General features: G+C 39.0%; 1 protein-coding gene across 2 annotated transcripts; it reads right to left on the reverse strand.

Moving 5' to 3' along the window:
* Nucleotides 1-1742: 1742 nt before the first annotated feature.
* LOC129731528 (beta-galactosidase-like) lies at nucleotides 1743-9443 on the reverse strand. Of its 2 annotated transcripts, none has more exons than XM_055691647.1 (9): nucleotides 9334-9443; nucleotides 4140-4229; nucleotides 3902-4059; nucleotides 3622-3836; nucleotides 3397-3561; nucleotides 3225-3329; nucleotides 2805-3151; nucleotides 2473-2751; nucleotides 1743-2415 (listed from the first exon to the last, which is right to left on the reverse strand). In XM_055691647.1, exons 2-9 carry the CDS (start codon nucleotides 4218-4220, stop codon nucleotides 1867-1869), a joined length of 1899 nt encoding a protein of 632 aa, XP_055547622.1. In that variant the 5' UTR covers nucleotides 4221-4229; nucleotides 9334-9443; the 3' UTR covers nucleotides 1743-1866. The 2 variants fall into 2 exon arrangements, with proteins under 2 accessions (XP_055547622.1, XP_055547700.1); XM_055691725.1 differs by lacking the exon at nucleotides 9334-9443 and adding an exon at nucleotides 4526-4658.
* Between the last annotated feature and the right edge of the window lie 4671 nt (nucleotides 9444-14114).

Genomic DNA, 14114 nt, shown 5'->3' on the forward strand with positions numbered 1-14114 from the left:
TGTAGTCTTCGATACTGCCCTGTAACTGAATCTTCGATATTTTGTTCAGCGCCTTGCTTATGTTGAATTTCTGACTGTTGGCGCTCCGTACTGAAGTTTAGTTGTCAGAAACATAACAGCTTTACGTCACCAATCGATTTACTTTGCTGATGTTCAATGATTCCTTTTACTCGATATATTTGTGCGGCAACTACAAATATATTTTGAATATTTTTCCTCATCCTGGAGCGTTGATGTATTTTACGATTTTCATTGAAAAACAATCCGATATTTTGAAGTCTCGTCTCAGGAATGCATTACAATGAATATACCTAAGGTATAGAAAGTATAGTCACTGTATATTTTACTAGTCTGACGGAGTAAATTCAGGAGCCAATTTGAACTGTTATAACGGGAACCAGTCAATGGAGATTCTCTACGACTGGTTCTAAATTGAAAATAAATTGGTTCCCGAATCCACTCCGTTTGACTGTAATTTGGGTTGAGAGAGATTTTGCAGGCTGTTCGCACCTACGTGAACACTCATGTGTAATTGTCAAAATGTGCGTGATGACAAAAGCAAAAATATTTCCTTCTTTTTCGCATGCAAAATCCAAACAAATATCAGCAACACCGTCAACGCGAATAGAGAGCAGACGTTTAAATATATAAAGCTTGTGCCAGTGGCGTTCGAACCAATTAAATTAGCGCATTATAGTGAGAATTTTTTCCTTAGCATTGACACATATCGGAAATTATTTAAAACAGTTCTCCTTATTTTCTGTTTTAACTTTAGGATAATTTTACCGAGTCTTCGAGTACTCCATCGGTTGAGTGCAACTTGGAACCTAACCTGCTAGTCTATGAAATATTGTATGTCGTTGTGCTTGCGTTCGACCGGGCGTGGTGAGTTTGGTGAATAGTATTCTGTTTACATGCTCATGCTTTTATTGTTTTTAATACGCGCGTTTTATTTGCATATGTAGGTTCCTTAAAATAAAGCTTAATATTATTTGGATTAAGTGTTCACATCTTTGTTCGGTCAAAATGAATGAAATATCTCGCTCGACTGATCCCACCGCTGTTAATGGCGTTGGAGACGATGATGAAGACACCGGGCTGCTGGAGATGACGGATTTCTATGATCCGATAGCGGCCTTACTATCCAGCATTGGCGGTGAAGCTGAAAACCTTACCGAAGAACTCAGGTAAATATACAGTAAGCGTGAGAATCGATACGTTTAATGCTTGTGTCTTGTCAGGAAATACGGTATCAAATATGATCACTTATCTGGGCTCTGTGAAGAGGATTTGACTCTCATGGGAATGAAGAACAAAAAGGTCAGGAACGAAGTACTGTCGGAAATATCCTCCCTTCCAAACCAAATGGAGCACTATGATATGTAGTTATAGTCGATTTTAGTAGTAATTGGGGCAAAACACTGATTTATATTTTCTACTGCAGTGCGATGAAGTCACTAAACGTTAAAACCTACGTTCAGAATGTTCTACAAAACATTTCAACTCATCTGGACAATTTGAATGCAATGCTTATGCTCACGGAGCTTCGAATTTCCAACCAACACGTGGAGAACGTACAAATTGCCGAAAACAAATTTGCTTCACAGGTTGCGGTGAGTGTTTGCCAAAAACTGTCTATTAAAACAGCTGAGCTGGGCGATTTGGTAGATGGATTGCAACAGGGAAAATCAAACCGGGTTGGCATTATCGAACAAAGTAGAAAAAATACTCGAAATGGTTTGTTGAAAGTTATATTAGCTTCCCTTATTGTTGGAGTTACCTTTACAGGAATGAAATACTATCGTAGCATTGCTAGGTGAATTTTAATATCAATCTCATTACTTTCGAAATATTAAATGGTGGGTATTATAAGCCATCTAATTTAGGCTGATCGGTGAATGTGATGACAGCGTCTCCTTGAATTTCTTGTTGATACTCAATGACGAGTATTGTGTTGCTTCCCTCGTGGAGAATGTGTCTTGGTACGTATAGGGTGACTTGTGGACCGGCCAGTGGCCAATATCGACCCAGATTGAATCCATTGATAAATATCAATCCTTTTCCCCAACCGGTTGGATCCACATATGTATCGTGTATCGGTTGGGAATGAATAACGAATGTCCCTTGGAAGATTTGTGCAGCTGCGTTCCTGCTTGCTTCAACCTCATACCCGCTGTATCGGTCCACGTAGTTTTGCAACAAGGAATAATCCTCCAGTGGAAATCTTGTCATTGTCCAGTTTAAAATTTCATTTCCATCAAATGTTACAGAGCCCAGAATGCCCTTGAAGTCGTTTGCAATGGCATAGTTTATTCGCCCTAGATTTTCTACCAAAAGCTGGAGCCGTTCACCTTGTCCTAAGCTAACTGGTATAGAATCGATGGCATTCTCTCTGTAAAGGACACCTATGAATTTCTGTAAAAAAAGATAGTTAAGGTTCGAACGAAATGTGTTTGATTCAAAAAACCATACATTGTTAACATGAACGTAAGCGCGATCACGAAGATCCTGAACCTTAAGGAGTAGTGGGTCACGGTTTGTACCACTAGGAATGGTTGCTTCGTACAGTACAAGTCCCGAGTGCTGATCTAGGGCCTCAAAACTTAACGGTCTCTCGCTGGATTTTGTGTGATATCCTAGAGCTTGCCGTGCTTCGGTTGACATTAAAGATCCATACCGGTTCAATTTCACCGGTGGAAGAGACATTTTTGGAAGTCTTGGCGGAACCGGAACGTCTGGATCTGGAAGGTACTGTAGTAAAACTAGTTGAGAAAAATTCATCACAATGACCCTTAGAATTTTACCTCTAAAACAGCACTCCTTAGGGTGTAGTATTTACTGGTTGGGTCACCCGCCTCATCCAATGGTGCATCGTAATCGTAGGATGTGATATCCGCTTGGTATTCCCCCGGACCTCCGCCGTTGGCTCCGGCAGTGAAACCAAAATTGGTTCCACCGAAGAACATATAAAAGTTAACGCTGGCCCCACTGGACAACATAGTACGCAATGTATCCGCTACCGGGCCTACCGCAACTCGTGCCATCGGTTCCGTCCAGTGGGTGAACCAGCCGGGATAGAATTCAGCATTCACAAGAGGTCCTTTGGGTTGATATTTACGCAACTTCTGCCAGTGCTGGTCGGGATTGTCGGCTATTGTTGTAGAGTTTATTTAGAAATTAATTAGAAAGGATGATTTTGGACTCAATTCAAGCGGATAACTTACTTGTTCCGAAGTCTACAGTTGCTAGAACGCCTGGAATACTTCCGCATTCCAATTGATCTGGCATGTCGTTTGTAAAAAGTACTGCATCGTTCTGAACGTATTTTTCTGGTGGATGTACAATGAATATTATAATTCACCTGTCATAGAATCAAACTAATTACAGCCCAGTTACCTGTCAGATTCTTGAGAAAAGATAAATATTCGTGGTCACAGGCCGAGAACGATCCATACTCGTTCTCAATTGACACCATGATGACTGGGCCTCCCTGTCCACGCAAGTATTTCTTTATCCGAGGTAACAATACGTCATACCACTTTTCGACCTCTCGAAGGAAGTCTAGGAAAACGTTGTTGCGTCAATAGATTCAGGATTTATTTATGTCGAATATTCATTTACCCGCATCAGATGTGCGCAACTTCATGCTCGGGTACTTCGTCAATAACCAGTACGGAAAGCCACCCATATCACGTTCTGCACATATATATGGCCCCGGTCGCAGTACAACGTAGAGATTTTCTTCGTCCGCTATGCGAATGAATTCTTCCAGATTGGCGATGCCATCCCAGTTATAGATTCCCTCCTTGGGTTCATGGGTTGACCATTCGATGTAACTGAGTAGTAAAATTGTAGACATTTTCATCTTTAAACCAAAAATTTTCATTATTGAGGAACTCACGTCATAACAACGTTCAAACCAGCGGCTCGCATCGAACGCAAAATGTGCCGCCAGGAACCGGGCAGAGCGCGAAAATAGTGAAACGATCCAGACACAAAGCGAAAAGGTTTTCCATCCAACAAGAACCTATCATGCTCGTAGTCGACTGTAAATGAACACTTTTGGAAAATCGGTTTTATGCAATTACTTAAACGCAGTAACAGAAAGAATATGTTTGGATAGCTGTTAGAAAATTTACCGTTTCATTGCATGCCTTAGTGTCTCCAAACGTGACTACCGCTAGTAGCATCAACAACAGCGTGTAGATTAATTGTGGCATTTTGATGCACTAAAAAGGAATAAGATCCATACAAAAAAGTGAATACTCTATAACCTAAGCGCTGATCATTATTAAGCTTAAAAGCAAAATCTCGTTTCCAGGGAGAGAGAGCCAGTAAGTTGCGTAATTCAACGATTCAAAATTTATGCTATCCGATAACTTGAGGCTTGAAAAACCACCGTCCAGTTTCACCTAAATGCGACTAAATAAATAAAGGATTTCTGTCCAGATTCACAAGGTAATATAGGTTTTTATCGACAAAACTTGCTGTGTTTTTATTCAAATCTTTGATTCTGGATACTTACTGCCCTGGGCTTGGTGGTTGAGCTCCTATCTCGGGTTCTTATAGCTTTACGGAATCCTAAGATGGAGTCACAAAACTATTGTATGAGAGTTTTGACAGCCCAAGGGCGCGTGCTCCCGGGTGGCGGATGGGAGCTAAGGGAGATGATGAGAGTCAGATACCTATGTTATAGTCTTTCCTACTCTGATCTCGGCCATCTCCTATGTGAGAAAGTTTCTTAACAATATCAATTAACACTAAAGAATTTTTCTCACACGTGGACCAGACCACTTAGTGCAAGCTCTTTTCAGGTCTATATCCATTAATGCATTGCAGTCCCACATGATACTTCGTTACTTATTAGATAAAATGAATTAATGCTTTTACTTTTTTCTGGCTGTGTGACTCTTATGCATTCATGGATGGACTGTAGTTGAACGTGAACTCAAATTCTTCACTTTTTACTGTTAGTTCCATGTGCAAAGTTGTATTGTTGTATGTAGTATAATTTAGTAAACGTGTACGTGGTTTCTTAATAAACTACATCGTTCATATATACATTCTTTTTCTCTTTCCCTTTTCGTTTTTGAAGTAGAATACTTCTCTCAGGAAGTTGGGCTACATAGGGATGTAAAATGAAAATCTAAAATGAAAAAAGTGAAAAATATGTCCAATTTCAAATGCTAATAAATCGGTTAGTTTTCGATGGATTTCCTTCGTTCTTTCAGCAATAGATTGGAAAATCTTCTAAGGTTCTTCCCAAATGCAGATAATTGTAATTTTATTTTTCAAACTATTGTACAAGTGAAAATAGTCAAGCCTTGTCAAAACGAAAACTTCGACCTCTGATTGGTCGTTATATGATTGCTTCCCAAGCACGGCCGACAGAATCATAGACCTTGCCATTTGAAATGTGCTATTTGGCCTATATAAAAGCCTGTTTCACCCGAAGCCGCTCATTATAATTCTAGACTGCGACAACAGCAGTCCTCCCTTAGCAGTAGCAGTGCAGTGCAGTGGATACAGCAGCAGTAGCAGTGCAACGGATATAGGCCACAGCTGTGTTATGGCAACGGATTGCTGAGCACGTCTCAGCATCGATAGCAGGACCAGGTGATGCAGGACAGCGGATACCAATGGCAACGGAAGCGTCCACTACTGTGGCAACGGGGATAGCGCAGCGGTTGACGTTGGTCTCAGCATCAATATAAGCAGGGCCAGCTGATGCAGTGTGGCATTTTAGTGAAATGCTGTCTCTGAGCGATTGCAGGCACACCAGCAATTGCATCCATGAAAAGAACATTCTGGAAAGCTTTTGAGTGATTATCTTCCCTCAAGGAATACTTTATTCGCACTGCCAGTGACAACGCAAAGATGTGATCGGCACCTTATCAAACATTGAATTAAACAACAAATTGTCCTTTTCAGGATGAAATAAAAACCTAATTGAAGAGTTAATATTTTCTCTTAAATCAATTTACACTTTCAAGAAATTTGAAACAGGTATATATATATTTGACTTCATCTCCGTGTCTCAGAACGTACTGAATTATCTTTTCCTTCAGTCATGAGCACAACATCCGAAAAGCTTTCATTATCAGCATAAAACATAATTTTTCGCATAATTGAAATTCAAAAATTATCAAGTCCAAATCATGACAAGCAATTATATTATTGAAAATGGTCAATCCTTGTTGAAGCGCGAAATTTGACTGATCTGATTAGTCGTTAATATGATTGCTTCCCAAGCACGGTCGACAGAATCATAGACCTTGGCATTTTAAATTTGCTATTTGTCTGTATAAGAGTAAGGATGGGAATTATCGACTAAAATGGCTATCGATAGTTATCGATGATTGCCTACTACTATCGATAGGTTTTTCATCCTTATATAAGAGCCTGTTTCAGTCGAAGCCGCTCATCAGGGACGAATGACCGTTTGGGTTAAAGTCCCTTCAAAAGAAATCAACATCAACAGCAACGAAGCCGCTCATAATAGTTCTAGACAGCGACAACAGCATTCTTTCCTTAGCAGCAGCAGTAGCAGTGCAGTGGATACCAGGCGGATAGCGGCCACAGCTGTGGCATAGCAATGGATAGTTCACTAGTTGCAGCGAATCTCAGCATCGATAGCAGCTGGGCCAGTTGATGCAGAGACAGCGGATACCAATACCAGCGTGTAGCGGCCAAAACAACACGGATGGCGTAGCAGTTGCAGCGGGTTTAGCATCGATAGCAGCTGATGCAGTGAAGCACTTTAGTGGAATGCAGTCTCTGTGCGATAGCGGGCACTAGTAAATGCATTCAATAAAAGTTGACTCATTTTGACAACACATGAGCCGTCTAGTTTTGAGTTTTAAATTAGCTTTTCACTGTTTATTTTATCACAAGGAATACTTTAATCGCACTGTCAGTGATAACGCCAAGATGTGATCGGTATCTTATCCGATATTGAATTGAACAACAAATTAAAAAATGACTGACACGCAAGCAGCCGATTATCTTTCTTGTAAAAGTATTCTACTTCATCCTTGCGGTCGTGGCTTTGCACACAACCCTCCTGTGATTTTTTTTATTAACTTTAACGATTTTATTTCGAGTTTCATAATAAGCTTCGAGTTTAGATGTCTCGATATGTGTCGAATTCACCAACACAGCGAAATTTAATCAAGAAACCACAGTTCTTCGTTTTCAAAGCTAAGTATTATTTTATCATGTTTGTTTTTGTTTATTGATTAGCATATGTTGTTATTAGGTTCTGTTTTTATTTTTATTATTGTTATTATTATGGTTGTTACGGTTATTGTTGGTATTATCATTATTTATTATTATCATCATTATTTTTCAGCATAGTAAACTCAACAAACAAACAGGTGCACATACATTTACACACACACGCACTAACACTTACACACATTTATTAACCTTCAGAGATCCTTGCCTTTCCTTATCCTTCGGCAGTTAATTGACTAGTTTTAACTCAGGGGTCTTGCCAAGATGCTACCCTAACAAGAGAGCATTTTTGCAACTTGCCCAGGGTTATTCTAGTTAGTTACACAGAATTTAATTGACCAGCTGGTTACTGAGGCTGTGATGCCAATCCTTTTATCACTGGTATAGCATGAATGGTGCCTCATAACACCAGTGACCCGGCCCTTGGCCCCCTCCTATACCTCACAAATACAAATACAAATCTTTGATTCTGGATACTTACTGGGATAAATTTGCCACCTAGTATTTCTACGCTTATCAGAACAAGTGAAACTATTTTTTTTTTGAATATACATTTTCTGGTTCTAGAATGCACTTACGAAAGTGTTAAGGCAAACGTACAATCGTATTAGAATAACTGGGACTAATATTAGAGTGAGAACTTAATTTTTTAAAATTATTTTCTTAACTTCAAACACTTATGATTTTTGCTTTTATTATATTCTTCGAACTATGACTTAAAACCTTCCTTCCAGTAAATTTGTACTCTATTTCCAGTGGACGTAGGAAAATGATGATACATACTTGGGAACAATTTGGTATTTTCAATAGATTTTTCTGAGAATATTTATGTTAGATGGTAAAAAAGCGACAAAGAGTAACATGGGACGAATCTGCGTAGAACGTAATTACCTACTGTCACGAAGCGGAACCTATCGCATCATCCACACTTCTGAAGGTGGACAGATAGCGAAGAATAACAATGAATGCACCGCTATAACTCATTGTCATTCAACAACATGAAATTAAAAAGAGAGATTCTATACTGTCTCGACATTGATAAGGTGAGCGATGGCCGATAAAATGGTATTCAAACCAGGTGTTATCAATTTTTGCGTGTTTACTTAAAATAGACATGAATGTAATAATATATTGAATAGACATAATAACATCTAATCAAAATGTCCCTTAGAAAACTTGTATATTCAATAAAAAAAAAAATGAAGATGTGAACAATGAAAGTGCAAATTTTGGACGCTGACAACCAAATTCAAACTAAATCAGACAAAATATACGAAAATGAAATTAAATGAGGTTTTCAATACACGACTTCATTTTTGACATAGAACTACGGTGGTTTACTATTAGGTTAATAAAAGTGCACAGTTTCACTCTTTCAATATTTCGACAACGCGGGATTAGAATTGAAGCAATGACCCTTCTACGGCAGCGCTAGAGCACTTGCGGGTATTCTTGGCTTCAAACGACGCTCAGTCCGCTGGATGTTAGTTATTTTATTTAAATATTTCCACAAAATCGTATATATCGACGATATACCAATTAGTCTTCAATTTCCAATTGCATTTAATAACCTGGCGGAGTGAAAAACCATGAAACTGGCAACCCACATTTCCATACTAAAAGTATGATAGGATATGAGACTACTTCGGCAGGTTTTCCGATAGTAGTCTAATGTTAAACCTGCCCAATCGCACTATTATTCTGTATCATGAAACGGTTTTCATTTCATTTTTATAGCTTATGCACCAATCAAATCGTGTCTAACAAACCTAACTGCACAATCTTTCAAACCACTGGTCAGCATGAAACCGTCCAGAAATTGGAAAACTTTTTTGATATTCAATTAGGGTATCGGATCTATTATCGTTAGTAGGGGTAAATGACGTCTTACAGCGTTAATTTCATTCATGATGGTTCTTCATAATGCAGAGCTTCTACCTGCAAAAGATTAGTTCTCTATGGCATCATTAACCCCCAGACGATAATTGCACAAACTTCATAAGAATTATAGAGTCGATATCCTACTAGAATTCGTTCACTTCGTTTTTTCCAATTGAAACCGTTTAATCTGTATAACAAGCCGAGGAACACGTTTACCTTTACAGTTTGATCCGTCCGACTACACCGATTCGGAATTCAAGTAGTACTGCAAGTATAAAGCCTGTATCAGACTAACTGTTGTAGCGGTTGACCGCTACCGTTCCGTTCTTTTTCGACCAATCAGAGCACAGCGGTCGACCGTCGCTTGTTGTTGTTGTAAAAAATAGAATTATTTCTATTTTGGCCGCCAACCGTTCCCAACGGTTTGCGACTGCTGTCATTGACATGGCGAAGGCAAACGTGCCTCTTCACACCTACAGAAAGTCACATATAGAGACTTATCGAATAAAAATGTGTGCTTCTCTTTTTGGCATACACGACAGCCAGTCAAAACATTAATAGCACCGGCAACGCTGCTTGGCAATGTCAAATTTCGACCAACGGGAACGGGAAGGGGAAAAAAAAAGTTTTGTTTTGATCGTGCGCTAGGAACTTGTTTTTATAAATCTGTGTTTCGTTTGTTAGAAATAGTTCCAGTGCAAGTGAAAAAAACTTGACCGATCGTGCCTCTCCGGAGGAATATAGTCAAACGGTCAGACTCAGCTTTTTTGCTGCTGCGCTTGCGGGTTTTTGTCGTGTTCGCGTAGTGTTTGTTTTGTGATGCTGATTCACTTGCACTTAGGAAATCCAGCGATCAAATTGGACCCAAAATCCAGTCGTCCTCTGGAAGGTATCGACGATGTTCGAGGATGAATCCGGGATCGGAGCACGGCATCGGCGCTGGTGTCGGCTGCATGGTCATGTCCTTCGCTTTTGGACCTATCCTGAGGATGAAAAATGCAAGCCTCCGATCGGGAGCATGAATTTGCAGAAGTGCTGCACCCAGACTGGTATGCTCTCGATTGAACAAATTATTATTACAATTTCGACGTCCAGCACCGCTGGATGATGTTGAATCGCTGGTGCTAGCAAAGCAAGGCAATACTGCTTTTCAACGGTAGGTTTTCGTGAATATATGGCTTTCACCGGATACTAATACGTCGTCCCATATTTTTACAGGTATTTGCTGTCAGCAGATTGTTGCGACGAGTGGTGTGCTAATTTTAATATAACACTTGCTTTGCTTGAAGCCTGGGGACATACCGATAGCAGAAGCACGAGTTGCTAAATACGTTCAATCTGCTTGATATCGGTTTTCTGTACAGTTGCCATTGTTAGTTGTATTATTAGTTAGTTAGTGAGTTAATAGTAGTAGTATTAGTTAGTTATTTATTAAAATTATGAATTCGAACGTCCCAAGCAGATGAAGATTAGTGTCTTTTTTTTCAAATAGGATTTTATGTGATGAATTAATTATTTACTAGGTAATATTAATTTAGAATTTATATTGTGTGTTCTGCCATAAACGGAGACATCAACATTTAACACTTCATTCATACATTTAACACTTTATTATATTAATAGTTTGTAGTTGCTTCTAATCAAAAAATGAATTGAAATAAAACTCAAACCTAATCTTACATTTATCTTTTACTGGCTATAATTGAGAATTGCAACGATTTTTTCGGAACTTATTCGACATATTTTGTAATGTTTACAAACTAGTAAGCATATGTACATATTGTAATGTTTACAAACTAGTAAGCATATGTACAGGGGTCAAAATAAGTAGGATAGGCAAGTGTCGGTAGGCATGACAAACCTGCTAATTTTTGGATGGATTTGATAATTGGTTACCTGATAAAAATGCTTATTTCCATCATTGGCATAGATAAAAAAAAAAAACATTTCTTAAGTGAATGTTTCATCAAGATCAGGAATCGGCAAAGGGCTCATCGAGAAATGGCTATTTCTCATCTGGAAATCCCCAGAGGAACCTGTCTCAGGGAACATTTACGTTTCTGCATAAAAATATAGCCTGTGGCACCTATATCTCCAGGATTTTTCATCTGGAATCTTTCAAAAGGCATATTTTTAAATTTAGGCGTCATTGGCCACTCCCGGAACAAACTGGATGTCCCGAAGGAACTCGTAGTGCGAGAATTTACATTTCTGCAACAAAATATTTCATGCGACACCTCTATCTTCAGGATTTTTTATCAGGAATCATCCAAAAGACATATTTCTGAACACAGACTACATTGGCCACTACCGGAACAATCTAAAAATGCCCCGGAGAAACCCGGAATAGAGACATTTCCATTTCTGCATCAAATATAGCGTGCGACACCTCTCTCTTCAGAATTATTAGGCACCTTCCAAAACATATATTTTTGATTAGGGGCCATTCACATACCACGTGGACACTCAAAACTAGACGGCTCACGTGTTGTCAAAATGAGTCAACTTTTCATTGAATGCATTTACTAGAGCCCACTATCGCACAGAGACTGCATTTCACTAAAGTGCCTCACTGCAACTAGTTCGCTATCCATAGCCATGCCACAGTTGTGGCCGCTATACGCTGCCATTGGTATCCACTGTCCCTGCATCAGCTGGCCCAGCTGCTATCGTTGCTGGAATCTGCTGCAACTATTGCGCTATCCATGGCTACGCCACAGCTGTGGCCGCTTTCCGCCATCGCTGGTATCCACTGCACTGCTAGTGCTGCTGCTAAGGGAGGACGACTGCTGTTGTCGCTGTCTAGAATAGTGATGGGAAAGTTATCGATATTTATCGTCAATATCGATAATCGCTCCATATTGATAATATAGTTCAATTCCAGCGCTAACGATAATTATCGATAAGTCGCAGGCAGCAGTTCAGGTGGCACAAAGTATGCGAATTATTTCTTGCACTTGCAAAATATCATATAGTAGTTATTCAAAATAGTCAATTTTTGTTCCCAATTCTCTACTGGCCGAAAAGACTTCGGTAAAATTCACAAGTGAACAAACATTATCCTTGCTTTTGCAACCTCGCGCCTACCCAAAAATTACGATAATCTATCGATAATATCGATAGAAGCTTGGAAACTATCGATGTTATCGTTAACGATTATTTTGAGAAGAAACTTAGAAGATTTTCCAATCTAATGCTACAAGAATGAAGAAAGTCCATCGAATACTAAAGCCTGTAGTACACTCTTTGTCTAATGGTCAAATGTTTGACCTTGTGACATAATGGTCAAATCTATTTGACATCATGGTTGTTGTTTGCCCGTGTTTGCCCCATGTTAAAATTGGAGAGTGACAAATAATTATCTTTGACCAAATTCTTATCTGTCAAAAAGTGACAAATATTTGACGCTCGGTCAAAGAGTGTACTACAGGCTTAAGCGATTTATTAGCATTTGAAATTGGACATATTTTTCACTTTTTTCGGTTTTAGATTTTTATTTCACATTCCTATGTAGCCGAACTTCCTGAGAGAAGTACTCTACTTCAAAACGACTAGAATTTGCAAACAATATCTCAATAAACCAGTATCTTTTTGGAAACGTGTTTCATGGACCGACGAATCAAAGTTTGAGATTTTCAAAAACAACGAGTGAGAGTATGGAGAAAATCAGGTGAAGCGTTACAGTGCTTGATTGACAAAGTGCGAGTGCGTTACATTCTCTTTCAAAAAGTTGCTCTCTTGCGCTTCCGTCTACTAGTCAGCGTTAGTCAGCCTATACACCAGAGAGACGCCGAGACACTCACCGTTAAGGCAACTGTCAACATCAAAACGGGCGAGCTGTATAATTTTGCATTGCCGTTATCCGTTTTGATGTTGACAGTTGCCTTAACGGTGAGTGTCTTGTCATTTCTCTAATATATAGGTTCACTATCGTCTACATTCGCCCGTGCGCGGCGCTGTAGCGTACACTGGTGCGAAAAAAACATCAGTTATTGGTCTCTATCTTGTACGTCATACAGATTTGACCAGATTTCAGCAATTTTTGTTTAACGCGTTCCAGCGCCAGTCAAAAACTAAGTCTATGTGAAAAACACTTGTGTCATGACATGGGCGTAGGCAGGATTTGGATCATAGGGGACAAGTTTTTCAAAATTGTCGAAGTAAAATGAAGGTTATTTAAAAAATGAATGATCGATGTATTTTTAGTAACATCAGGAATTCGCGTTGACGGTGTTGCTGATATTTGTTTGGTTTGTGCGTGCGAAAAAGAAGGAAGGAAATATTTTGTGCATTTTGACAATTATATATGAGAGCTCACATAAGTGCGAACAGCCTTCAAAATTTTTTCCAACGCGAATAATGTGCAAATTTTACAGACTAATTTTTCGAGTCTGTGTTTTTTTCAATTTGCCGTTGTATAAAAGTTTTTTCAGAGTTTTGAGGCCGACTGTAGTGAAGTATGTTCGAAATTGTAACCAAAGCCTTGAATCCAGAGAAGCGCAAGTTTAATCATCGAGGTACGCTAGCATGATTATTACTTTAAGCTTATGAAATTTATTATTTTTCGTAAAAACAAACCAAAATATTTTGTGAAATGACAATGAATGCAAAAACTGTTTGCGATGAATATTTTTTCGAGAAACTGGAAGGTATAAGTTATAACAATACTCATCGCAAAAAAAATGTTTTTTTTTTTTCTTGGTTCAAATCGACAGTCGATGACAGCTCATCCTGGTTCATTTTGACACTTACACAGCTTCGTATCCGTTTCTCCCTCCCAGGTGGCGAACCAGCCTGTGGCTGGAAGCCACTTCAATAAAGTAATAAAAAAAAAAGAATGATCGATGTACTAAAGTCGCTCTTTACGCGGAAGATACGTGACGCATAAAAACTCCGCGTACAAAAAACGCGTAAATCCAGTATCGCGCATAAAAAATCCAAATCGACTAAAGTGTACTAGTACCTACTTAGTGATTCAAAGCAAATTTTCTCTTTTG

The sequence above is a fragment of the Wyeomyia smithii genome, chromosome 1 (genome assembly GCF_029784165.1).
Source record: "Wyeomyia smithii strain HCP4-BCI-WySm-NY-G18 chromosome 1, ASM2978416v1, whole genome shotgun sequence".
Taxonomy (NCBI): domain Eukaryota; kingdom Metazoa; phylum Arthropoda; class Insecta; order Diptera; family Culicidae; genus Wyeomyia; species Wyeomyia smithii.